The sequence below is a fragment of the Prionailurus bengalensis genome, chromosome C1, assembly GCF_016509475.1.
Source record: "Prionailurus bengalensis isolate Pbe53 chromosome C1, Fcat_Pben_1.1_paternal_pri, whole genome shotgun sequence".
NCBI classification, from domain to species: Eukaryota; Metazoa; Chordata; class Mammalia; order Carnivora; family Felidae; genus Prionailurus; species Prionailurus bengalensis.
Genome location: NC_057345.1, coordinates 2,844,720 through 2,872,185, shown reverse-complemented (window position 1 = coordinate 2,872,185; position 27,466 = coordinate 2,844,720). Strand labels below are relative to the sequence as shown.

Sequence of the window (27,466 nt, the reverse complement as noted above, 5' to 3'; positions counted from 1 at the left end):
TGTCCCCCTTTCATGCCATCCACACTCCCTCCAGGTGATCTCAACTATCCACAGGACCTCTGACAGCACACAGACTCCCACAGGCCAGACCTTCCCCCAGCTGCACACACACAAGTCCACGGATGTCCCCCCTTGACAGCTGATGCAAAGGCTGCAGGGAAGCAGGGCCCAGGCGGCCGCTGGCCGCCCTCTCCAGTCTGCACCCACCCCAGCTCAGGCACCACTTATGTTGAAGGCACAAGCTCCGACCACACACCTGGGAAGCCTTGTAGATTGTTCTCTTTCCCTCATGTCACCCACCCGAGTCCTCAGCAAGTGCCGTGCACCCTCCTGTTCCCCCCCCCCGCTGAGCCGGACTCCCACCCCACCCTCTCCTGGAGCCTCACAGCTTCAGGAGCATCCACAGGCCAGGCCACTCCTTGTTCACCCCACAATCGCCCCCACAATGGCCTCCAAGCACATGAAGACCATGCCACTGCCCAACCTCTACCTCCCCTGCCCCTGGCCACGTGGCCCCATGCCCCAGCCCCCCAGTATTTGCCACACTCGGTCCACCTCGGTTCCTGGCCACCACCCTCCTTTTCCCTCCCACCTCCTCCTCCCACCATCTGGTCTCCACTAAAGCATCAGCTCCCTGCCACGCCCTGCAGGTACCCTCCCCATGCACACGGGCACCTGAAGTGGTTCTTATGTCTCCACGTGAGCGTCCATCTGTCTGCTGCCCCCAGAGGGGACAGGGACTGTGAGTTGTCTTCTCATGTAACCGCAGTGCCTGCCACATAGTAGGTGCTCGGAACATCTCAGATGGATGAGTGAGTGAATGATGGATGGATTTTCAGGGTCCAAGGCCAACCAGAGGTCAGGCACTTTGATCTCTGAGCTGTTTGTCAAGCTCAATTCATACAAAGCATTTTATACAGATCGAGGTTCCGTTTTCTCCAAGCCCCAGTGGCTCCCAGGGCCTCTGAGCAGCCCCAGCCTCGTGAAGGGGAGTGGGGGTGAGGGTTGGATCACTGGCCTCCCCGGACCCGCCCTCCACCTTCTCTACCAGCACCAGGACTGGGGACAGTTGGGGGTCTGCAGTTCTCCCAGCTTCTGGAGGAAACCCCGTGGCATGGCCGACCCTCAGCCCCTCCTGGATTGCAGGTACCCCATGGAACATATACGTCCACATCCTAACCCCCAGAGCTTGTGAATGCGGCCTGATTTGGAAAAAAAGAACTTTGCAGATGCAATGACATCAAGGATGTCAAGATGAGACCATCCTGGGTGCTCAGGGTGTGGGCCCTGATCCAACGGCTGGTGTCTTCATAAGAAGAGGAGAGACACAGACACAGAGGGAAGATGCCGTATGGAGACAGAGGCAGAGGCTGGAGGGGAGCACCGCAGCCACCACCAGCCGGAAGAGGCAGGAGCGATGCAGCCCCCGCCGGCCTCTGCCCTCTAGATTGTGAGGGATCAAATGTCCATTGTTTCAAACTCCCACCTTGTGTCAATTCGCTGCCTTGGCCCCAGGACGCTCACAGGCAGACACAAGCTGGTCCTTTCGTGCACAGCGTGCAGGTGCAGGTGAGGGCACGGCCACCTGTCTCCAGGGGTGGGATGAAAACAGAGATTCTTGGGGGGGCAGCACCTAGGAATGTGGGGGACACTCTTGGTTGTCACAGTGGCTGACATTAGTTGCGTGGGGCCAGGACGCTACCTGCCTTGCGTGTACGGGACAGACGTGCTCACCCACGGCCGGTGCTGTTCCGTGGAACTCCGAACGTCCTTCTGTTCACTCCTGCTATAAATGCTCTGAGCCCAGAAAGCCTCCTTCTGTTCCATGTGCAGACCCAGAGTATTTTCTGCACGGTTTTAATAAGCACCGAAGTTTCCAAGAACACAACCACCATGGACATCAAAAGAAGGCTGTGTTATTTTTTTTTGTCCCAAATGTTGCCGGGAGCGCTCACCGTTTTGAAAAGTCACCTGCCCCCCGTGCCCAGATGACATACCTGTCTTAGCTTGACTGGCCCTCAAGTTCCTGGTGATGCCACATGGGGGTGCGGGGTCAGCCTCTGACTCCCTCACCATGAAGACGTGCACAGACCAGCATTAGCATACATCACTTCATATATCCTCTATGTCCCTGCGAAGGCATTACCTGAGTTTAGAGGACCCTCAGTTTCAGGAGCTTATACTTTCTCTGAAAAGGTGCCCTGAAAGTGAGCAAAAAGGAGCATTACCAACATGCTTTGTAAACTGGGGCCCTGGGTCCGGAAGGGCGGGGAGTTGGCTCTAGAGTGCCAGCCTTTCTGCCCCCACTCCACAGACGATGCCGATTTCCCCCTGCTGTCAGAGGTGGGAACAGGGAAGGGGACCCAGGCGTGGATCTCAGAGGCCCTGCCTTCGGCCCCAAGACACATCCGTGGAGTCCTGGCTGCGGCCCGAGCTGCCAGACTGTCCAGAATGGAAGACCACACAGTGGGGGCATCTGATATTTCCACCCACTGGCATGGCCTCTGCTGATGGGCAGGCCTCCCTGGAACTTCTAGAAGGTTCCTTCATCACGGCACCTCATATATGGGCCAAGAACTCTGGAGTGGATAAGGCAGTCAGCTTCCTCTTGGACTCAGGCCCCACTCAGGACGCCCTGAGGCTTCTGCCAGCAGAGCTGTGTGCTGAGGTGGGGCCCTCGGCGCCACGGAAAGGGCCCCGGCTCCCCTCCCTGAGCGTCAGCCCCAGTGCCTCCCGAGGGCAGTTTGGAGAACACGGAGAATGAAGCACAAGTCTGGCAACAGGCTCCGTTACAGGCACGTGTGCAGGGGACACTCTGCAGAGAAGCCAGCCGGCCCCTGGCAAAGGACGTGCTGACTGGCGCCCCAGCAGCCAGCCCTCCCCGAGGCCGGGACCCCGGACACGGTGCCCCCACAAGCCACACGTGGAGGCTGCTGACCCGGTGCGTCCTTAGGGTTCTGCTGATGGTTTCCCTGGTGGGTCCAACTGCCTAAATCCTTCTGGGACAGAGACAGGTCATGAACTGGCCAGGAACCTGCAGGTCCCAAACCTTCCCCTTCGGGGGATGGTGAAGGAAACAGTAGGAGTGGTTCTTCCCCAGCACAACGCAGCCCCCGACGCAGTCCCAGACCAAGGGGTCTGTGCATGCCCGGGGTCCCAGCTTTCCACGTGGCTGAACTCAGTCACATCTCAGAAGGACCTTTCGAGGTGGGAGCCAGCACCCCCTGAGGTCACAGGGCATGGCCAGTGATGGTGGACAGCCAGGGGCTGGGTCAGGCCTGGGTCAAGGCAGGGCTTCTCCCCTGAGCACCAGCCTCACCCCCTACACGTCCCATGCACAGTCACCTCAGCAGACACTCCACTTCCCCTCTCGAAACAGACCGGGCATCCCTGCTACTGACGGAAAGTTCTGGAAAAGAAACTTAATCCTCTATTATTGCTGATCATCACCTCCTAGCAACAGACTCTAAGGCCAAGGTTCACTGAACCACACTGAAAGCCAAGACCAGAGGCCTGTCTTCTCATCTGACCATATGGCATGTCCACCACGCGTCTGCCTATGACCTTGGCTGAGCCTCCAGAACCAGGCAATGACCTCTGGGGCACGCTGGAGCTGACCTGCTGCAAGGGTGAGAGCCGTGCTTCTCCCAGCAAGTTTGCGCACGTGGGGCTTTTCAAGTCGGACACCCTGCCGCTCCTGGGTGGGCTGGGTGACTTCTCCCACTCAGGGAAAGGTGGCTTCCCACCCTCCCAACTGGCAGCTGGGAAATCCTGGCCACCCCCGCCCTGCTGACCCCGGCGCTTGCCACGCATGGGAACTGCTGGGCTCATTGCCTGGAGCTCACCAGCCTTTCCCCTTCGCTGATGACACAAGGGCGGCGGGGTGGGGAGGTGAGGGGGGGGGCAGAGCGTGTCAAGACCATTTTCCTAGCTGTGGGCAGAAGGAACACAGGGCTTCGAACGTTCTTATGGCCCTTCAGAGCTGGAAGTCAGCCCTCAAGCATTTTATCGTCCAGTGTCCCATCCAGATGTGAGAAGACTGAGTTCCAGGTCACCTGCTGGGCTGCCTCTGCCATGCAGGCCTCTGGGCTTCCAGGAGCTCTGGTCTCCAGCCCGTGCTCTGCGTCGTAACCTGCCCTTCCTGGTGTCCTGCCCAGGCATGCATTCCGGGTCAGTCAGGACCAGCCTCATTCACTCTCCAGGAAACCCAGCAGGGGCCCTTGCCACCAGGACCGGCCCCCTCCTCCTTCACTGGGTTTCCAGACTAACTGCAATTGTCTAAGCCAGGGCTTTCTAACGTCTCCGCTCCTGTCCTTCGCTGTCATTTCTCTCTTGTGCAAGCTTGTGTCCTTCCCTGTCTGACTTTCCCAAATAGATTTTAAACTCCTTGAAAAGACAGCAAGGGACCAGGCTTTCTATCCCCTCGCGCCTCCCCCCGCCCCGAAGAGCAGTATTTCATATCAACCAAGTACGGAGCTGACAGTTCCCTGTGCGGCAGATCAGAAGCCAGAAATTCCAAAACCGGTCCTCTCCACATCGTCAAATAATTCTAAAAATAATGTTCTGTCTAATATTTAATCTCTACGCTTAGAATCATTCCCCTGTGAGTGGATGAAAACCATAAATTCAATCCACCGTATATCAAACGGGTCTGTTATCACTCCAGTGTTTAGCGAAGTGCCTGATATAAGGAAGACACGTCCTGCATGGGGGTGTCACCTGCAGCACCCCCCCCAGGACCTGAGTAGCCAGCATCCCATCCACCACCTTTAGGGGAGACCAGTGTCCAGGTGCAGGGGTGTCAGCTCAGGCCTCTTCCTGTAGCTCTCGGGGGCCAGGAGGAGGAAGCCGGCCCTGGGCAGTTGAACGCAGCAGCTCCCGCAGAGAAAGGGCACCGGGGCAGGCACCGCAGGCCCCCAAGAGCTCAAGAGGCTTCCTGACCCCTAACTTGTTCTAGGGAGGAGGATGAGGCTGTGGGGGAAACACAGAAGCAGAGGAAGCACTGAATGCAGTCAGATGGAGCATGACAGGGAAATGAGAGGAAGCTGGTGATAGAGTCACCTCCAGAAGATTCCAAGGCTTGCCTTAATGAGCCGGAGGTTAGTTATCCACACGGTGCGAACACGGCTTTGCTCAGCCAAAGCACAGGCGTGCTCAGGGAGGCTGGATGGGCGCAGAGAGCCATTGGCAGACACACGCAGTCCTACCTGGGCCACAACAGGTGGCCCCGCAAAACCACGGTGCATCCACTCCAAAGCCCGCGTCAGACCCTGAATCCCAGCCTCGCGCACTGCAGGGTGTGGGGTGTTCAGTGAGCTCCAGGCGCTCATTCGTTCATGGATGCTCTTATCCCAATTAAGCCACTCAAAACTTTTGAAGTTCATGAGTCATTTGCTTCAAATATCTTTAAATTAAGGACGGATTCACTTCCCTGGTAGCAAACACCCAGCAAGTTAATTAAAAGGGGCTCAGCATTTAAACCACCATCACTGCTTTAAACAGAAGGAGAGGAGCACGTCTCTCCCACCATAGCGGCTCACGACTCCCTTCCACATCCATCCGGGTGTTTAGAAGGTATTTCCCAGCATTACACTTGTTCTGCTGTCCAGGTCAGCTGACCATCAGTGTGAGGGAAGGTGACACCAGCTGGTCCCTTGTGCTTACAGTCCGACACACCTAAAGGACAGCAAAGGCCCCTGGTGACAAGGACAAAGCAACTTGGAAATCATCCCCACAAACGCATGAGTGAATTCCAACGTAAAAATTACCAGGCAGGGCTGCCATGACACCTGAGCCATCTCGTCCTTGAGCTGCTGGCTGTCACAAATACGTGATTGATCCAAATGGACACAGATCTTAAATGACAATGGAGACCTTACTGGGCTTCTTGGCCCCTCCGGGGTGATGCACCTTTGAGAGCTATGAACATGGACAATGGGGAAGCACTGGATATATCTGAACAGGCTGGAAAATCTCAGGTCCAGGTGGCAGCAGGAAGGTCTAGCAACATCAGGTCCAAGAACTCAGAGTACTAGCTGAATGCCAAGCACCCACAGCCCAGGAGACCCACAGTGGGCAAGTGCAATAACCAAAATCAGGTGGCTTGAATTCCCCACAACTCCCTTTATGAGTTGTAAGATTAAAGCCCAGGAAATGGCTTTGTGTTTTTCTCCCAGGAGACTTGGTGATTCTGGACTCAGAACATGACCAGCAAGAGAGCTGTCTCAGGAAGATGGCACTTCGCCGTGGGGATCCCTCCTCTGTTGACCTCAAGTGAACTTCTGCCCCATCTGACACTCACCCTCTGCCAGCACCATGTGAGGCTGAAGCTGAATGCCTCGGTGAACCTGAGCCAGGTGATTTTCCATCCCAAGCAGTTCCTAGCTAGTGCCATCTATGCCTCTGCAAAGAGCACCAAGGTCAGGGATCAGGATGTGGGACCTCATCTAATGACCTCATCAAATGACCCCAGAATGGAGCAGTAAATGTTGCAGCAAACTGGCGATAGCAAATCGTCACAAGGATAGCAATCATTATTCCCATCACTGTCACCATCATCACCATCACCACCACCATCATCATCATGCCCACCATCACCATAAGCATGAGCATCATCAGCATCACCAGCACCACCACTATCATTATTACCACCATCACCATCACCACCATCATAACCAGCACTACCATCATCAGTATCATCATCATCATCATCACCACCACCATCATTATCACTACCACCACCACCATCATCATCACCAACATCACCACCACCACCATCACCACCACCATGACCATCATCACCATGACCATCATCATCATCATCATCACCACCATCATTATCACCATCATCACCACCACCACCATCATCATCACCAACATCACCACCACCACCATCACCACCACCATGACCATCATCACCATGACCATCATCATCACCATCATCACCAATATCACCAACATCACTAACATCACCACCACCACCATCACCACCACTATAACCATCATCACCATGACCATCATCATCATCATCACCATCACCACCATCATCACCACCACCATCATCATCATCACCATCACCACCACCATCACCACCACCATGACCATCATCACCATGACCATCACCACCATCATCATCACCATCATCACCACCACCATCACCATCATCATCATCATCACCACCATCATCAGCAGCAGCAGCACCATCATTACCACCATCATCATTATCATCACCATCACCACCACCACCAGGACCATCATCACCACCACCAGGACCATCATCATCATCACCATCATCACCAACATCACCACGACCATCACCACCACCATGACCATCACCACCATCATCACCATCACCACCACCATCATCACTACCACCATGACCATCATCACCATGACCATCATCATTACCACCACCACCATCACAACCACCATCCTCACCACCACCATGACCATCATCATCAACATAATCACCACCATCATCACCAACATCACCACCATCATCACCACCACCATGACCATCATCACCACCGTCATCACCACCACCACCATCACCACCACCATCATCACCACCACCATGACTATCATCATCACCACCATCATCATCACCATCATCACCACCACCACCATCATCATCACCATCATCACCACCATATCATCACCACCACCATGACCATCATCATCATCACCATCATCATCACCATCATCATCACCACCATCATCACTACCATGACCATCACCACCATGACCATCATGACCATCATCACCACCACCATCATCATCATCACCACCACCATGACCATCATCATCACCATCACCACCACCACCATCATCACCACCACCATCATCACCATCATCACCACCACCATCGTCATCATCACCACCACCATGACCATCATCATCACCATCACCACCACCACCATCATCACCACCACCATGACCACCAACATCACCATCACCACCACCACCACCACCATCATCACCACCACCATGACCATCATCATCATCATCACCACCATCATCACCATCACCATCATCACCACCACCATCATCATCATCACCAACATCACCATCACCACCACCATTATCATCATCATCATCACCATCATTACCACCATCATCATCATTATCATCACCATCATCGCCACCACTAGGACCATCAACACCATGACCATCATCATCACCATCATCACCATCATCACCATCACCACCACCATCATCATCACCACCACCATGACCATCATCACTATGACCATCATCATTACCACCACCACCATCCTCACCACCACCATCATCACCAACATCACCACCACCATCATCACCACCACCATGACCATCATCATCATCATCATCACCACCATCACCATGACCATCATCACCACCGTCATCACCAATATAACCACCATCACCACCACCACCATCACCACCACCATCATCACCACCACCATGACCATCATCATCATCATCACCACCATCATCATCACCATCATCACCACCACCACCATCATCATCACCATCACCACCATATCATCATTACCACCACCATGACCATCATCATCATCATCATCACCATCATCATCACCATCATCATCACCACCATCATCACTACCATGACCATCACCACCATGACCATCATGACCATCATCACCACCACCATCATCACATCATTACCACCACCATCATCATCACCACCACCATGACCATCATCATCACCATCATCACCACCACCACCACCATCACCACCACCACCATCATCACCACCACCATGACCACCAACATCACCATCACCACCACCACCATCACCACCACCATCATCACCACCACCATGACCATCATCATCATCACCACCATCATCACCATCACCACCACCATCATCACCATCACCATCATCACCACCACCGTCATCATCACCAACATCACCATCATGACCACCATCATTATCATCGTCATCACCATCATTACCACCATCATCATCATTATCATCACCATCATCACCACCACTAGGACCATCAACACCATGACCATCATCATCACCATCATCACCATCATCACCATCACCACCATCATTATCACCATCATATAACAGCAACATACATGTAATGAGCAGCTGCCATATGCCAAGTACTGACCCCCTGGCATATACTATCTCACTTAACCTTTACAACATTGTAAAATGGCTAATTCTATAATTCCCACTGAGGCACAGAGAAGATAAGCAAGTTGCCCAAGTTCACACAGCTAACTGGAGATGAAGCCAGGAATTTGAAGGCAGACACTCTTACTCCCTATGCTAAACCTAGGAGAGGCTTCCCACTCTCTTCACTTACAGGGTGATCCCTGGGAGAGGGACTGTTTGACGATGCCATTCTATGTAATGTTAGCTCCTGAGGGATTTCAGAGTGCCCCAAATCTCCAGCCATCTGCTGTTCTATGCCCACCGATATCTATATTCTGGATAGGCAGGCAAATGTAACTTTCCCTTTCTAAACATCTCTCTACAGAAGCAAAAAGAAAAACTCACAACTCCCCCAAACCTGATTCCAAAGACGCCCCTTGGGCCAATGGAACTGACCTGACAAATCCTTCACATCACTTCCCCAAACCTTAATTCTCCCCATTGCGATACCCTCAGCAGTGAGTGGGCAGAGCTGGGAGTGTCTGACATGAGAAGATCCCCATGTCCCTGGCAGCCTGTTTGCCCTTGACACTTGCCAGCTTCTCCTTGGAGGTACTCTTGCTGGGTATAGAAACACCTGGAGTGTGGGCAGGGTTCTGAGTTTGTGCTTGGTGTTGACACACTGAATCTCATGACAATCGTTTGGAAGAGATGTTTCTAAACTTCAATTTTCCCGGTGAAGAAAATGCAGCCAAGAGAGAAGAGAACTTCCCCCACGGTCACACAGCTCCATGCAGCAAAGCCCAGATTCACGGGCGATCTGAGGTCTGGACGCACATATCACTAATTGTGCACGGCACGCACAGTCTCCCGGGCCACAGCTCTGGGACCCCCAAGACCACCCTTGCAGCCTGAATTCTTCCTGAGAAGCACGAGCAGCTGTATGCTCCACAGAGTCAGGAGCCCAGGCCCACGTCTGGTGCCTGCCAGGACAGGGGGCTTCACAGGGTTCCCGCCTGGGCTCTCCGTGCCTGGCCTTGGGCCACTTGCACAGGACCAGCTGGGCCGTAACACACCCAGTTCGAGGCTTCACCTCAGCACTTCCTGTCTTGCCTTGTTTGGCCGGGATGCTAAGGCCGCTGGCACCCCTTCTCAGCATCCTGCATCACTTCCCAGAATTCACATTTCTCTGCACTAAAAGCAAACACACATATTCCCCCTCCCTTGAAATCTGTTTTGCTAAACAAATTAATCTAGCACCAGATTATATTATGAAGAACCATAAATCTTTTCCAAGATAAGCATCTGTCGATTTGGATTAGTAACATCCAGTGTACTGTGAATTAATTTGGTGAGCCTTCTGATGCTGTCCCGAGCATTTAACTTTTAGTGATAACAAATGTAATTTGGAATCAATGGGAACACGTCTTCTCAGCCGTGCCTCTGCGGTAAGTGACGTATGTAGAGGGCATGACAGTAAATGCAGGCAGCACCGCCTTCTGTTATGAGGATGCCTTGTGAATTTACTGAGGTAAAAACAAATGCTTTGTAAACCGCTTTCGGGCGCCCAGCACAGACATGATGAACTGCGGGATGCATGTCTGTAGTGACTGGGCAAAGGCAGCCCAGGAGATGGCCTGTGACAGCCTGCAGACCTTGTCCCGCAGTGCTCCGAGCCCACAGCCTGCGTCCCCGGGGCCTGGCCCCGGCCCCTGGCTTTGAGACGGAGATGGGTCTCCTGCTTTCATAGATATGTTGCTCTCTAGGAAAGAATTGCTCAGAATAAAACTTGCAGTTCTCTCGACCAGGTGAAGGCAGGAAGTAGGTCATGGAACAAAAGCCACCCACTCCGTGAAAACCTGTGCAACTCCCGACCAAGGCCAGAGCTACAGGAAAACCACCAATGCGGCCGACGGACCCCGAGGAGCGATACCCTTCTGCCCCCCGGGTCCTGAGAGTGCCTGCGTGGGGCCTGCGGAGCCCAAGCCCTTAGGATGTGGAGAAGCAAAGAAACGGGGGGCTGGAGGAGGCCCCACGTCACCCTCACCCCTTCGTGCTGACACCCTGCAGTTTGCATCCTGTTTTATGAACCAAAAAGTACCACCGTTGGCCCAGGAGGTGTGTGGACAGATATGACCTGTGAACACCCTGGTCCCGGTGGGCATGGGGCCATGGCCCCCACAGAGGCAGAGGGAGCTGGACGCAGGTAGGAACACAGGGTCCCGGACTCTGCACTCTCCCTCAGCAGGCCAGGAAGCTGAGTGCATGTCTGACCCTGTGGACAAGCTGTGGCCTGGGAGGTTCTCAAGGGCTACGCCTTTAGAAGCAACTGGAAGAGGAGGCACAGGAGGAGAACGAAAAACAAAACCACGCTGCAGTAGATACTTGAAGGCCAAGAAATGGTAACCGTGCATATGCACCGAGGGTAAACGGAGGCAGGAGAACCAGAGCCGTGCCTCCTGACCCCCATCCCCCAGACACCTGCTAAGCCGTCTCCAGGGAAAAGATGCTCCCCAACCCGAATCAGTGTGCAGGACCTCAGCGGATACCGCAGGAAGACCTTCCTTACACCTGACCTCAATCTCTTCTGCTGTTTAAAGTGATCCCTAACTCCGGGCCAGTCTCGCAGCCGCCGCTCTACAGGGCTGCACCCTTGAGGGTTTTTGAAGACTCCAAACGTCCCCGATCCCATCAGCAAGTGTGCTCGCATCTCACCCCCAGGCTGGCCCGGAAGTCAGGTCCTCTGCCATTGGGGAAGATGTGGCTCTGTGCCTGGCAGGGTTTGGATGCCCTTAACACAGGCAAGGAAGGCACAACGTCCCCTTCGGGGCCACCACTAAGGAGAGACCCTCTACCGTCCCCCTTCGACCAGCCGGAACAGCTTGGCTACAGGACAACCCCTGTTTGCAGGACACACAAGTCCACGGACACGCATGCCCCTTCTGTCCCCAAGGCTGCCACCTGACTGTCAACGCTGCCACTGTTTTCGGTTCTGCCGCTCAGAGATGGGGAGTCCCGCCAAGTCGTGTCACCCAGGCCGAGTTGGGCATCCCTCGAAAGCCACACCCCCGGGGTGCCCTCCTCCCTACCCACCCCGGACCGAGCCCCAACCAGAAAAGAGGTGGCTGTACCTGAGGTCTCCCCCAGAATTCGTGGGGGCTTGACGTCTTCGCCATTGTCTTTGCTGGGACTGGTGGAAGGCTCCGTTGTGCTAGCCCCAACCGGGATCCTATTCCTCGGGCCCAGGGGCTCGGTGGCCCCCTTAGTCTGCAGCGTCATGGAGGTGGCCGTGGTGGCCGTGGCGGCGGTGGTGGCGATGGCCACGGTCGTCTTCCGTGTCTGTGAGATGGAAGCCGTGGTGGGGCCGTAAAGGCCTGGAAATGTGTTGGACTCCGGGGCCTCCTCCTCCCCCGTGGGTCCCCAGGCGATGAACTCCGTCTCGGTGGTGGGCCTGCTGCCCCGGAAGTCAAAGCCGTTGAAGCCGGCCCCCTGCACGTGCCTTTTCCCCCTCCGCAGGAGGGCCTGCTGGTCCGTGCCGGCCGCGCCACCCGCCGTGGGCGACGGGGCTGCGGCGGAGGAGGAGCCGAGGGAAGGGCTGGATCCGGCCGCGGCCGGGGGCTTGGCGAGCCCGCCTCTGGGCACCAGGGCGGCCACCTGGTCCCTGGGTCTGTGCGCCCGTTTGGCGCGCGGGCTGGGCATCTGGCCGTGGCTGCGCTCCACGCGGGCTGGGCGCGGGCTCCACACGGGCACGGGGATGCGCGCCGCTTGTCCACTCTTCAAACTCCACAGCCGGGGCGGCCGCTGCGGTGGCCGGGGCAGCAGCCGGAAGTCGGGGCCCGGGCCCAGGGACTCACACGAGGGCAGATCCATGGCGAGCTGAAACATGGCTATAAGTATCCAAGCATGGCTTCCTACGGAGCAGCCCGGCCAGCGGATGCACATGGAACTGCATGGAAAAGAGAGAGCAGTGTCAGCTGGGGGCTCGGGGCTCTGCCGGCCGTCCCTCCGCCCCCACCGCGACGGGGAAAGAGCGCTGACCCTGACCGCAAGAGGGAAACCGAAACGCTCCGTCCGGGGACTCCGCAGTCCTGCTCAAGGGCCATCTCTCGAGCGGCATCTTAGAGGCTCGGCCGCCACGCACCTGCTCCCGGGATTCGGCTGCCCCGCCTGCACTGCACCCGTCTACCCGGGAGCGTGCAGCCCACGCGGCCGGCCGGCCGCGACCGCGCAAAGAAAGCGAGGCTCAAAAACCCCCAGCTCAGCTGGCAAGATGACCTCAAAGACCGCCCGTTCCCCACTTGGTTTTTGCCCAGATTAAAACGGAGACACGGAGGGGCGCGAGGTGGGAGAACGGCAGCGCTGGGGGCTCGGTCTGCCCCTCGGGTCACGCAAGTTACAGGCCCGGGGCGGGCGTCTCTGAGCACACATCCTGCCCCTCCTGAGGCCTGGGGACAGGGGCGCTCGTGGTGGGGATGAGCCAGGGGGGCTCACGGGACTTCACAGGGGGCACGGAGGCCCAGCATCTACTGAGCCCCTACCCGGCACCGTGGTCTGCGACCCCGCCCCTCCCCCCCCATCGCAGGCAAATGTGCGTGTCTTAAAGCAGCCTGTGGCCTCGGAGGCTGTACGCTGGGAAAACTTATTTCTGGATTCGGTTCAGAAAAAATGAGACCTGCTGTGGATAAGCTGGAAGTTTATCGATGCACCAACTCGGCCCAAGAGCCATTCTGGTGACATCTCGGCTTCCCCTATTTATCTTCAGCACAGGGACCCTTTGAAACCCCAGCGCCCACCCCCTGAGCGCCAGGAAGGCTGTGGGAAGGGCGCGCCCCACGCCACCGGGGATGGCGGACGGGGCTGTGGGGACGGTGAAGCCAGGTGGGGGCACGGGCGTCAGGTGAGCACCCAGAGCACAGCGGACAGGCACATGGAGGGTCTGGGGGCCCTGGGCCCATGCCCCCTCCCCCACCGGCTCAGACAATTGAGGGCCGGGCACAGGCGCCATTCAAAGTCAGCACTTGTCGCCAGCCTCATGTGCGAACCCTGACACGGATCCCGAAGTTGAGTGACCGCTGTGGGCAGGGGCGGCGAGGGCGTCTGGTGCGCTAAGCCGCCAGCAAGAAAAGCGGCTTGAGACCAGCCCCGTAGAAGAAACAGCTCATGGTTTTTCTCCATGAGGGTTTGCGTGACTTTAAAAGGGAATAAATGAGTGAGTGAGCAGGAGGCCGCGTGTGAGTGAGTCACGTGTGCATGTGAGTGTGCACGGAGTGTGCCTCAGGACGCCATATCGGTGTGTGTGAGGGCTGACGTGGGGCCCGGATGTACCTGGGGGTGTGAGTGTGTCAGCAGGTGTGCACGAGTGTGAGTCTATGGGGGTGTCTGTGTACCCATCTGTCACATATGTGTGCGTGTGTGCACGTGTGCGGCCAGTGTGGGGTCCGCACATGTCGGCGGGCGTGTGGGCCTGTGTCTGTGTGAGCTGCCCCCCCCCCAGCCCGCCCCGCTCTGCACTCACCCCACGTGCCTGGGGCCGCCTCCTCTCTCGTGTGCACTCAGGCACGTGCAGCTCCCTGCCTGTCATCAGGACGTTGAAAGGAACTTGTATTAATGAGCGCTAATTACCAAAGAGGACTAATCCCCAAATAAAAAGGCCCCAGTATTTTAATCAGAATGAAGGTGCTTTGCTGCAGAAATTAGAGTTTGCTCATTATGCTAATGCCTCCGCACCGAGTTTCTGCCCGCGTGCAATTTCTCTGCACAGCCAGCCAAGCTCCGTGCAGGGACCAGGGCCACTGTCACTGTGCATGGAAATTTAGGTCAGTGTGAGACACCCCCACGCACAGAGTAACACAGCTCCTCTGTGGCCACAGGTGACTCAGTGAGGATCGATGCCTCAGACCCCCGCCCCCCGGTTCTCCCGCCACTCTGCACATCTGGATGGGAGTCCAGCCCCCAGGGACATGGGGCCCTTCATCAAGCAAGAGTGGCACCTCAGCCCAGAGGGCCTCACCAGGCACCACCAGGCCCTTCCAGCCCTCACAGCCCCCACCAGGTTCCACCAGCCCCTTCCAGCCATCACCAAGTAAGGCCAGGCCCCTCCAGCCCTCACCAGGTGACATCAGTCCCTTCAGGTCCCACCAGGCAATGCTAGGTACCATCAGACCTCCACAGGCCTCAGCAGACACACCCAGGCCTCACCAGGCCCCGGCAGGCACCATCGGGCCCCTGCAAGCAGGCGCAGTAAAGAGCAGCCACGGAAGAAGCCACGAGCCGTCAGGACCCGGAGAAACGCCGCCCCAGGAAATTAAGACCACAGCACCCAAGCCCGTGCCTGCTGGCCTGCCCCAGCATCACTTCACACACGGGATATTTCTGTCATTTTTCACCAATCATGAGCTGTAATTGGTTACCATAGAAACCCCCTCATTTCCACGCCACCCAGCTGTTATGCAGAGAAACCCAGTGAAGGCAACGGCAGGGAACTCGCTTTGTTTCTCCTCTTCGAGTCCAGGTTCTTCCTTCTGGAAGCAGTGGATTTGTCCAGAGAGGGGACATTAGGAGGGCAGGTGGATGAGTCGGGACACACAGACGCTCCTCTTCACGCCGGCAGCCGGGAGACACCGGGCCAGGGTCGGGGACAGACAGAGCCCCTCCCACAAGGAGGTCAGGGGCAGATTCTGTGGCCTGCAGGGACCCGAGGTCTCCCTACAGGGATTAAAGGTCCCAGGGCCTCTGCTCTGTCACTAGAGCCAGCCGGCCCACATGTGCCGTCCGGACCTCCACGGTCCTGAGCCACACGCAGGGTGCTTCCTGGGACGCTGCTGCTGTGCCCCGGCGTCAGGGGGTCCCGCCACACGAGGTGCAGCACGGGACCCCTCTCCATCCTTCCAGTGGGACTGGACCCAGGAGCGCTCTGCCCTCTGACGCTGTCCGGCACAGGGCTGCGAGGCCCCGGGCGGAGGGCTGTCGGTCACTATCCACGGCGGCAGAGTGCCCCTCCCACGTGCAGGAGGGAGGCCTGTGGCTGCCACCACCACCAGCGGCCGTCAGAGCCGCCACAGGAAACACCAAGGAGGACAGGCCACAGTGCAGACCTCCAGGCCATCCGCAGGCCCCTTGGGAACATGCCCCCCGCTCTGCATCCACGGGGGCGGCTACCGGTGCCACGACAGGTCCAGGCCTCCTGCCACGGAAGGGTGTGGGAGACGGGCGCTCTTGCATGCGGTTGGGGGGTTCCGCAAAGCCTCAGTTACCCGTTGACCCTGTACCTTCCCCTCTTGGGGATAAACACAAGTGCACACAAACATGTGCACACGCGTGTTCAGGGCAGCGCCATTCACCATAGCGGGAAGCAGAAACGACCCGAGTGTCCACCAGGCGCGTGGACACTGTGACACACCACCCCCCCGCCCCGGGGGATGCTCTTCGGCCTGAAAAAGGAAAGCAGGCAGATACACGCTGCAGTGTGGACAGAGCCCGCCCAGGTCACGGTGGGAAGAAGCAGCTGGTCATGTCAGACACCACGTTCGCTTCTACTCCTACCCAATGCCCAGAATCGGTGAATCCAGAGACAGAGAGTAGATTCCTGGTCGCCAGGGGCGGGGGTGGGGGGCGGTGACTGCTAATGGTTGTAGGGTTTCTCTTAGGGGTGATAAGAATGTTCTGGAAGGAATAGTGCTGATGGCTGCACAACCTTGTGGATACGTGAAAACCACTGAGTTTGGGGCATGTAAATCACGTGGCTGCGTCCAAGGGTGGAGGGACCAGCCTGGGGTGGGCGTCCCACTCTGCCCTCGGGCCCTGCCCGCTGAGGGGGGGAGGGGTGGCGGCTGGTGGGGGCAGGGTCCGGATGGGGGAGCTGCCAGCACAGTGCACAGTGTGCATTCGAGACCTTTCAGGCTTGTGCACGGTCCTCGCGGGGTCCTGGGCTCCTCTGAGCGCCCGGCTGCCCGGCCCCTCTGAGCCCCATGGCCCACGCAGGGCCACACCCCAGCCCCAACTCCGAAGGGCGAGCTCCCCCACCTCCGGCCGGCCGCGTCCCCATCAGAGCCACGGCTCCATCCACCTTTATTTTCTGGTTTGTGGCTTTTCTGGCTTTTTCCCCTTTTACATTTTTATTGAAATCTTTTTTTCCCTAAGAACAGGTTCATACGATTCAAGGGCTTGAGATTGAATTCACTGCCTTCTGTGTGTTTTCTTCACAGAAGAAACCACTGTCGATTAAGGGAGACAAAGACTTGTCTTGTGGTTAAGGTCACACTTGTCCCCAGGGGGCTGGCGGGAACTGCCTCTGACAGGCAAGAGCCCCGGGGCGCTGAGACTCCGGGTTGGGCTGAAGGCTCACGCAGGGGCCCAGGGACCACGTGGCCCACGGGCTGCCTGGGAATCTCGCTACAGTCACTGACAAGCCCCCCCCCCCCCCCCGCCACAATCCCAGCACTACATTACCAAGGGTCGCCCCTGCCCCCAGAATGTCCACTCAAGGGCTTGTCATCAGCTGGTCTGGGGCACCAGCCACAGTCAGTGATTCTGTCTGATGGAGAGGTTGGTTCACAGATGTTTGGGACGGTGACTTCCTTAGCTGGGTCCCCTTCCGTTTCCTCCGGCTATGAAACGGGTGAGTTTTGAAGAGTTTACAAGAAGCGGGTGTCCCCCAACAGTGTGTGCTGTGCTTAGTGATCTGCTTCCCAAAATTAGCCCATGGAAAGGGGAGGGAAGTCACTTTTCAGTGGAGACACCTGGCACCCAGGGCCGTGGCCAGTGTCAAGGTCATATGCACGGTGGCGAGTCATGCTGACAGCAGGCACTCCTGACATGACGTGGTAGGGAGGGCACTGCCCCTCCTCCCACCCGACCACAAGAAAACCACCACACGAATCCCGATGAGGGACATCTGGCAGGATACCTGGCCCGTCCTCCTCCACACAGTCAAGGTCATCAAACACCGGGAAAGTCTGAAAAACCGTCACCGCCAAGAGGAGCCCAAGGAGACCTGACCACCTAAGTGCCGGGCGCTGCCCTGAGTGGGATCCTGGAGGAGAAAGAGGAAGTCGGCAAAAAGCTAGGGAAGTCCGGATAAAGTGCAGGCTTCTCAGACGGTACGGTGAGGACATGTGCCCCGTGGCGACGTGACAGTGAGGCGGAGGGGAGTCTGGGAGCAGAGAACACAGACCTTCTATCCGCTTTGTTCTTCAGTTTCTGAAAATCCGCAGGGTTCTTGCAAACGCAAACCACCAACGAAGCAGGGCAGGACCAGGACAGGTCTGGATGTGGGGGTCACGCCGGGGGTGAAGGGGCCTCGGCAGGGGCTCCCCGGGTGAAGGGACGTCCACCTGGGGGTGGGGGTGGGGTCTCAGGGTGGGAACACCCACAAAGGAGCATGGCCTTCCTCTGATCACGCTGTTCTGGAGGACGTGAGCTCCGCCAGGCAGGGAAACGTGGCTTTGGTGGGGGGCGAGACCCTGGGTCCCAGTGTGGATTAGGTTTCTCGACCCCTGTGGCTCCCAGTTCTCTGGCACGACGGCCCCACACAGAGGGGGCCAGCAGGCTGCCCCTCTTTCCCCTTCGCACTTGCGCCCCCAACCGCCAACAGGTGCAGCGCCTCCCGCCAGACTCCGGGGGCAGAGACCCACCCTCCCGCACCCCCACTCGGGGCAGGACACCCCCGCCTCAGCTCCGGAAGAGAGCTCGCACTTTCTTCGGGAAGGCAGTCGCTGGCTCAATTTTCCTAATGAAAGAAAAGGGGAGCCGTGACTCACTTGAGTGGCTTCCCCACCCGATGTCATTACTGTCCTGTCAGAGCCACCCCTCGCTCACTCTACCCCGTGACTTACTACGATGAAGAGTGTCCCTCTCTTTCAGGAAAGGTGCGCTGGGGCGCCTACAAGGCTTTCGTCCTCAGTGGCCCCAAGGATGTCAGGCACACACGTGATATTTGATTCACGGGAAGGAGCAGTGTAGGAACCATTCATTCGCTTGGGATAGAAACCTTGGGAACGACACCAAGGGTCTGGCTACCGGCCCACCCCAGAGCAGGGGCGCCAGCTGTGCGATTCTGGGGTCCCTGAGCGCCCTCCCCCCACTGGAGTGGGTCCGCTCCTCAGTCAGACTCCTGGGTCCCACCCTGGGTGGGCCAGGGCTGGTGCGTCCGTCCCGCCCACTCAGCAGGGGGCGGGGGCAGGGGGCAGCACTCAGCACGCGCACGAGGCCAACAAGAGCCCCACACAGCAAGCTGGCATCACACCTGGACCCCGAGTCCAGGACTCAGGGACTTAGGGTCCCAACAATCCCAGACCCGTGGGACTGGGGACACACTAAGAAAAGTAAAGCAAACGAAACCTCCATGACCCACAGCCATGGAGGCTCTAGTCCCTCAACCATCCGCATGGTGGCTCCTCCCCCGGGGTGGGGGTGCTCGGGGGGCACCGGTCCCCGGCAGTGCTACTCCACACTCCTGCCAGCCTTGTACAGCAGCCGAGGCCCCGCGGTTCCCGGACATTGCTTCACAGGCTCCAGCAGGTGATTACCGGGCACCTCACTGCTGCCTTGTGGCCCATGAGGCACATTCACACACATATCAGCCATTCTCCCCTGGGGGTGATTTTACCCCCGGGGGACAGTCAGCAATGTCCACAGACACTTTTGGTTGTCACCATTCAGGGGTGCGACTGGCATTTAGTGAGAGCCCCGAGATACGGAGAGCCTCCAGCAGTGCCCAGACGGCCTCCACAAAGACGTAGCAGCCCCAGTGTCCACAGGGCCGGGGCTGACCACCCACCCCGCCCGTGTTCTCTTTGCTCCTTCGAGGGCCTGGTGAGGGGGGAATGACCATCGTTATCCCCCAGAGAAAGAGGCTCAGAGATGACCCACCCACTCCTGCTTCAGAAGGAGCCCTGGACGCTGGGGACACAGGGAACTCGGGCCCCGCTGCCTGGCTTCTATCCCCGTGCCACAATATGCTGGCTGTGTGAGCATAGGCAATCCACACAACCTCTCTGTGCCTCTGTTGCCCCATGCCATGGGGTGTCACAGGACTCCGTGGGGACTACTGGATGCCTGGCTCCTTGTGGGCACCCACCAGCACCAGCCATGACCCCCCCCCCAACCCCCTCGAGGCTGTCAGTGGTCCTGAGGAGGCTCCTGCTCTCTCTGGGAGCTCTGGAGCAGGGCGTCGGCAGGATTCGGAGGCACGGGGGATGTTCTCGACAGCCTTCACAGGTGCCTGGAGGAGACTGAAGGATAGCAACGTGCTGGCGTTCTGGTTGCCTGGGCAACGTGCCCGCAAGCATTCTGGAGGAGTGAGGTGGTGACAAGCGGTGGGTGGGTAGCACCGTGGGTGGGAATGTTCTCTCCCCAGGAGCGGGGAGCAGGGCTTCTGCGAGACTGACACAGCCCTGCTGCTGCGGCCGGGTCTCTGGTCCCCGCTAGGACCAGCCCTCCAGGACCAGCAGGTCCCCTCGGCTCAGCTACGGTCCCTCCTACCTCGTGTCTGTGCCCTCTCTGGGCAGTGCCCAGGATGTGGCCAGCAGCTGCCCCAGCGGCCAGGCAGCCTCCCCAGGTCTGCCAGCCCACCTTGGCAGGTACCCTGGGCCACACCTCCCACGCTTCCTCTGCAGGTGGGGGCGGAGGTCCAGATGGGCCCCCAGCCCAGGGTCAAGTCATGTCCCTCCGGGCGAAAGCACAGACTTGGCAAAGCCAGACAGTTTATAAGAGCTGGACCGGAACCTTGCTGCCTGGTGATCCGCCCCCAACACCAAAGTCAAGGCAGAATGAGGAGGCCCAGGAGAGCCCTGCAGACTGCCAGAATGTGTTCTCCGCCTGGGCCTCCCATGAGAATCACCTGCTGGGGGCGGGGGGGGGGGGTAGGGTGGTGCTCACAAAATGCTGGGACCCAGGCCCCACTGTGCACCCACTAACCATCATCTTCGGGGGAGAAGTCCAGCATCACTAACGTTTCCAGAAGCTCCCCTGGGGGTCGTACAGGGTTGGGAGCAGAGGAGCACAGTCCATTCCTCGCTCAGACCACATCGGTCCTACTTTACGTCCACTTTTATCAAGAGATCAAGGATAGGACAGTAGGGAGGAAGGGACACCGCGGGCACACGGTGCTGGGTGCCGGGTGACCCCTCAGAACAGGGCCCTGGCCACAGCACAGGCACACGGTGGCCCCCGGCCTGCGTGCTGCCTCTCCAGGCTGCCCCCTGCCAGGATGTCCGGCCAGGCAGATGTTCACGGGCAATTTCTCACGCAGTCACGGGAAAAGACCAGAGCCAGCGCACTAACACGCGTTTTCGGAAATCCAGCCCAGAGAGGAGGGGGCAGGGAGAGCGCACCGATCCGTAACCCACGCGGGCTGCGCGATGGCCCCACGCCCGGCCCTGGGCTCAGCACCTTCCACGACCGCCACATGCCGCTCGCTCGGTGGCCCTCGGAGAAGGAACACTGCTACTCTCCTCTCGCACAAGAGAGAGAAGCCAGAAATAGCAGCGGCGTGTTCTCTGGGAAGAAGTCTCTCGATACAACTGCGAGCCTGGGGGAGGTGAGCGTTCAGCCCAGCAGAAGGGGTGCCAGGAGCACGCAGTTGTCCGGGCCCCTCTCACGCTGGAAAGCAGGCGCCCCGAGCCCCCCACGTGCGGCTCCCGGCGACACACCGCTCATCGCCGACCGTCCTGACCCAGGAACAAAGGCCCGGCTTCCAGAGCATCCGCGGAAGGCCCCCACCTTCTGGCTGGGATGCCATCGTCACGCTGGCGTGCACGAAAGTCGTTGCGCGTTTAGGGCTCTGTGTGCGCCACCCGACAAAAGCAGGCCCTCCATGGGCTCCACAGAGACGGGAAGCAGGTGTTGATGGGGGTGTGGAGGGCGTGGCGGGGGGGGAAGGTGGCCGGGCCACCGGGGCAGAAAGCCCAGCTCCACTGCCACCTCACCCACCGCAGGGGACAGGGACCTGCCTGGGCACCATCTCCCAAGGGAGTCATGCGCCCGCCATGTGCAAGGGGATGCGATGATAACCAGATGCCAGCAGAGCCCTCAGCAAAGGGCCTGGGGCTGCCTAAGGCTGGGACCCCTGCTCTCGCCGCTGGCTCCAGAACTCCCAGGACCAGCCCTTAGGAAAAGCTGGGGTGAAGCTGGAGTCCTTCCCAGGACACCCGTTCCAAGGGACTCAGCACGGCAGGGCACCCCGGGTCCCTGCACCTCAGGGAAAACTGAGTGGGGGGGATGAGATCAGTGTGTAGGAGCTGAGTGGGTGCGCTGAAGGAGGCGAAATCACAGAGAACCAGAGAGGCTCAGAGCCTTGCGTGAGGCACGGGCGCTGGGCCAGGAGCACCACACAGAAGGACAGACAACCGTCCATCAGGCAGCTGACTGGAGCTGGGGGAAGGGCAGATGACCTTGAAGGTCCTTCTGAGTCTGTGATATGCAGATTCCAGCACGAGGGTCCACCTTCCACGGTCAAAGGCAGACCCAGCCCAGCTGGGGGAGCCCCGAAGTCCTCAGCCTTTTCCACACCCTGCGGCAAGCACATCACCGTCCTCGGCCCTTTATACCTGAGTGTAAATGAGGCTGAGAGAAACGGGGCCCTTGCAGGGGGTCAAGGGACTCATTCAGCAGCCTGCACGGGACACAGGTCCTGTGGTGGGGAGGGGGCTGCCACGACTCCTCCGTGGCCCATGTGACAACCCACCTTCAGTCCACGGATGGGGAAAAAGGCAGTGGTAACTTGGAAACAAGCTGGACTTGCCAGGAGTGCATGAATCATCTATGCAAATCCTACAATGTAGGTCACGGCTCCTCTCATCTCCAGCCACAGAAAGTCCCCGTGTCCCCATCAGGAGAGGATGTGACGAGGAGAGAAGCCCTTCTACCCCCCACCCCAGCACCCCACCCGAGCACCACCTGCCGACCCGGGAGGACACCGGGCACAAGTCCCTATGGGCTGTGGGTGAGCCCACAGACACAGACGTGCTGCCCTGGGGAAGTGCCCCCGGGCGTGAGGCCCCCCCTGAGCGCCGGCAGTGGCCCCAGGACAGGTCTCCTGGGCCAGTTCCCATTTACCCCCCTCCACACCCTCCGAGACGCAGCCCCTGTCCAGGCACCGGTGAGGACGATTCACCTCCTAGCGCAGGGCGCCTTGGGACTCACTTCACAGCTGCCCGCCCTGGGGCTGGGCGCAGAGGGACTGAGTGGTTGGGGTGCAGGACAAGCCTCGAGCCAGAGTCACACGAGCTGGAGGAAGCTCCCCCTGACCAGACATCCCTGCGCTACCCACCATCAGAGGTTTCCCAGCCTCTGAACACAAGCAGTGACGGGGGGCTCACTACCTCTAGAGAGCACAGAGCTACGTGTGGGGCAGCGTCTCAGAAAAGCCTCCCCGCATGAACCAAAGATGTTTTTGTGCGGTTGCTTCCCACTCCCCGCTGTGTCCTGCGGGGACTCGACTCATCCGATCCCTGGGCTGTACTCCCAACACACACACACACATTCGTACATGCACAGGCACACACACACATTCACACCCACGCTTACATACGGAGGCACTCACACGTACGCGCACAAACGTGTGTGTGCACGCACAGACGCACGCAGAGGCACACACATTCCCAGCCACCCCTTTCCGGCTCTCCCTCCTGTGCCAGAGCGGAGAGCTGCCCCGCGTCCTGGCCACCTCCACCAGGCAGGCACCGTGCTGCCTGAGTCTCCCAGCTGTGTGTCCAGAGCTTGGCTGCAAACACAGCTTGGCAGAAAGCTGCTGTGACAGCCACCGCTGGCGTGAGGACAAAACACCGTCGTTTGGGAAAACTCTTTCCAAAAGAAGCCGGCGGAGCTGGGCCAGCTGGGTCACAGTGTCCAGCTCTTTCTGATGAGGGCGTCCCAGCCGTCACTGTCCCAAGAAACAGGTGCTGCAGGACTTCTTGCCGGAAGGTCCGGGGGGCAGAGCGGCTCTTCCAGGAAGGCCCAGAGCTTCTGGGCAGCAGCTGTGACTTGAAAGGGGAAGAAATCCTGTGTTTTCTGGGAAAGCCAAGTCCCCGGCGCCGGGCTCTGAGGGAACGAGGGCCAAGGAGGCCTCCACCCCGCCCTCCCCCTCATCCCAAAGCACCTGGCCTCAAGCTCTGGGCGGTTCTGTCCGGACGTGACTGCCGAGAGGGGTTCAGTGTCAGACAGACCGCATCGTCCTCTCTCGAGAGGGTTGCAAAGGATTCTCCGGAAAGTTCTCCACCCTGTGCCCCAGCACGGATGGCAGTGAGCTACTGACAAGCTCTCTGGTGGCATCTGTGACACGCAGGTCTGACTCCACACCTTATCTCCATCATGCACCTGAGCTCCGCGCTCCAAAGGGCATTTCTGTCGCAGACGGGGCAGAAATGGTCATTCCCGCTGTACAGACGGGGACACTGAGGTGGGAAGGGGTTAAGTGGAGGGGTGATAGGAACAGAGCCGGGCTCTAAATCCGGCCTCCCTCTGCCTGTCACCCACATCACCCTCCACCATCTCAGGGGAACCATCTCCACCAAGGGGGCTGGACGGCTCCTCCGGGCCAAACCCAAAGGCCTTCGGTGATGTCACTGAACACCATCTACCAAGGTCGTGAGACTCCAGCACTGTCCGCTGGCTGACAGTGTGGGCAAAGTGCCCTCTCCCCGAGGACCACCCATGCTGATCCTCACGGGAGGACGAGGGAGGAGAGAAACAGCCGCCCACGGAAGCCCTGAACCTTCTAGGCAGCCGCTGGGCACTGAGCCGTGCTCTCATAGGAACATGGCCCTGGTGAGAAGAATGCACCCCAAAGCCAGAGCCCAGAGACGCCTAGTCATCTGCCACGGTGGGACTCAGGGCACATTCTCGCACAAACAGACCAGTCCACACACACTCACGGGCATCTGGAGCCCTCTGCCTGCTACCACACCCTGCTCTGTGGACACTCATGACCCCCTTGCTGGCCAGCTCCCAGCAGAGCTCCACGCAGCCTCTGCAAAACTCTTGGCCACTTCACAGCGGCACCCCCATCCGTGTGCGCCCAAGACAGCAGTGCCAGAAATCTAGAAGCCATCTGATCCCCCCCTTCCCCTCCCCATCCTGAAAACTCACGCTCAGCGAGCCCTCTCCATCCCTCCCCACCAGGCAGGGGTTCTCAGCCTCGGAGCATGCAGGTTTGGGCAGGACCGGGCAAGAGTCTGGAGGCATCCCTAGCCTCCACCCACAAGATGCAAACGGTACCCATCACCCCCCACAAGTGTGACGAGCAGAACTCTGTCCGGACACTGGCACACGGCCCCTAGGGGAGACCACCTGTCCTGCTGGGACACACCTGGAGTCCACTCACCATCTCCCCTCCCCCTTCCCCAGGCCACCACCTTGGCTGATGCCCCAACTGCTCCCCACCATCCATTCTCCACCCAAAGTGATGCTGAGACTCCAGGAGCCAGAGCCCTGCTCCTTCCCGCTCAGCCTCCTTCCCCCAGCCGACCCAGAACAGACCGCATCCCCCCCCCCGCCCGGGGCCACCAGCCCCTCTCCTCCTGGCTTTGATGATCTATTTCTCTGGGCTGATGCCCTATGAGAACAGGAACTGAGCCCATCTTCCTCACAGGGTCCCCCGAGGAGCAGGGAAGCTCCGGATGCACAGGAGACCCCCCCCCCCATAAATATTTGCTGAAGGAACGAATGAATGAGGGCATCCAGTGATGGGAGTGGTTCGGTCACCTGGTGTCAGGCAGAGAAAGGGGTCCCAGGACAGTCACAGGACCACGGTCCCTGGGGACCCCAATCATCATGGATCTCTGACAGGTTCTCACAATGCTGACCCCACTAGCGGAGGAACAGTGCTGAGAGCACACCGTCCCTGCGTGCATGGAGCCCAAGCCCCCAGCTGGGAGGGACCTCACCTTGTCCCCTACCAACTCAGATGGTGGGTCTCCTCCCAAGACTCTCCTTGATGTACCCCCGAGTCAGGGGATGAGGTTCCTTTTCCTCTGGCACTGATTCCCAACACAAGCTGACAACTACCCCCCCCCTTTCTCTCTCTCTGAGTCCCTTGGCACCCAGTGATCTTGAGGTCACCTCACTTGGGGCAGGAAGGGCCATTTTGCAGATGGTGGGATTTGGGGCTCTGATGCTCCAAAGAAGACACTCTCCAGGCCCATCCTCTCCCACCACCTCCAGGAAGCCCCCTGCCCCTCCTTAGACACCCTGCAGCCCCTGGTCCCTCACCACCTCCAGGAAGCCCCTGCCCCTCCTTGAGCACCTCTAGGCCCCAGCCCCCTTGCCATTTCCAGGAAGTCCCCTGCCCTTCCCTGGCTGCCCTCCAGCCCCATCCCCTCCCCATAACCTTTGGCAGAAGCCCTCCATGACTACCTGCCCCCACCTTCCTCTGTCCTGACCTCCAGGGGGCCTCCTCTGATGCCCAGAGTCCGTCTCCACCAGCACCTGTGACATGCCAGGACCACTGCCTGCCCCACCCCCTGCTGGATGGGTCCCTGCATCCTGGCATCACGCGGGCTTCTTTCTCTGAAGTTCCCTCAGAAGCTTTTTTCCCATGAAATAAGAGAGGAACCCGGCCCCAGGGCTGTGGCGGGGAGACACAGGGCACAGAAAACTAAATTGCAGCCTGAGGTGGGAGCTTATTCAGCTTGATTGTTATTTAATATTAATTACACTTTAATACGAACGTTAACTGTGCTTCATAATTTTAATTTTTATTCAATTATTCTGCAACCATTGATTAAGTAACTACAATGATGGGTGCTGGGGATCTAGGAGTGAGGAGATCTCACTCCTTCTCCAACCCAGCGTGCAGCTCAGGTTCGAAAATATGTGCTCAAGGATGGAGTCTGGAGTGAGTGAATGAATGAATGAATGAATGAATGAATGCATGAGTCAGAAGCTTGCAGTTTATTTGGGGAAACAGGCATGTTGGGCACCAAATGACCCAGAGGCAGGGCAGTCAGCATGCTGGGGCAGAATCGGCTCTGTCTGGGTGATCCTGGAGGGCAGCTCAGAGGCGGTGATGGGTCTCGAATGCCCAGTAATAAAAGTTTACAAGGAGAGGACACTAGGGAGCATAAGGAACGCAGGCTTGATTTGTGGGGTCCACTTAGGGAGGCCAACAGCAGTCAGGAGGGCTGCGGAGGAAGGCCGGCTGTGGGAATTCCCAGCCTCCGTCTCCTCTGGGGGCACTCGGTGTCCCCCCAGCAGTCACTGAGCCCTTTGCTGGGGTAGGAACAGGGATGGGTTCTTATATTCACAAGCTCAGCCAGTGCCCATGGCAGCTGATGGGGGAGGGACCCCCAGCCTCCCTGTGCCTCAGTTTCCTCATCTGAAAGCAGAGAGAGGTGAGCTGGGGGTTCAGACCCAGGC

The 27,466-nt window shown here is 58.5% G+C and overlaps 1 protein-coding gene across 1 annotated transcript in view; it reads right to left on the bottom strand.

Annotated features, from left to right (window-relative positions):
- The window catches only part of AJAP1 (adherens junctions associated protein 1), a 130,469-nt gene that overhangs the window by 61,222 nt on the left and 41,781 nt on the right, over nt 1-27,466 (bottom strand). The window contains exon 2 of the mRNA XM_043573619.1: nt 12,244-13,058. Within this exon, the coding sequence (XP_043429554.1) occupies nt 12,244-13,058 (815 nt within the window). The remainder of the gene's footprint in view (nt 1-12,243; nt 13,059-27,466) is intronic.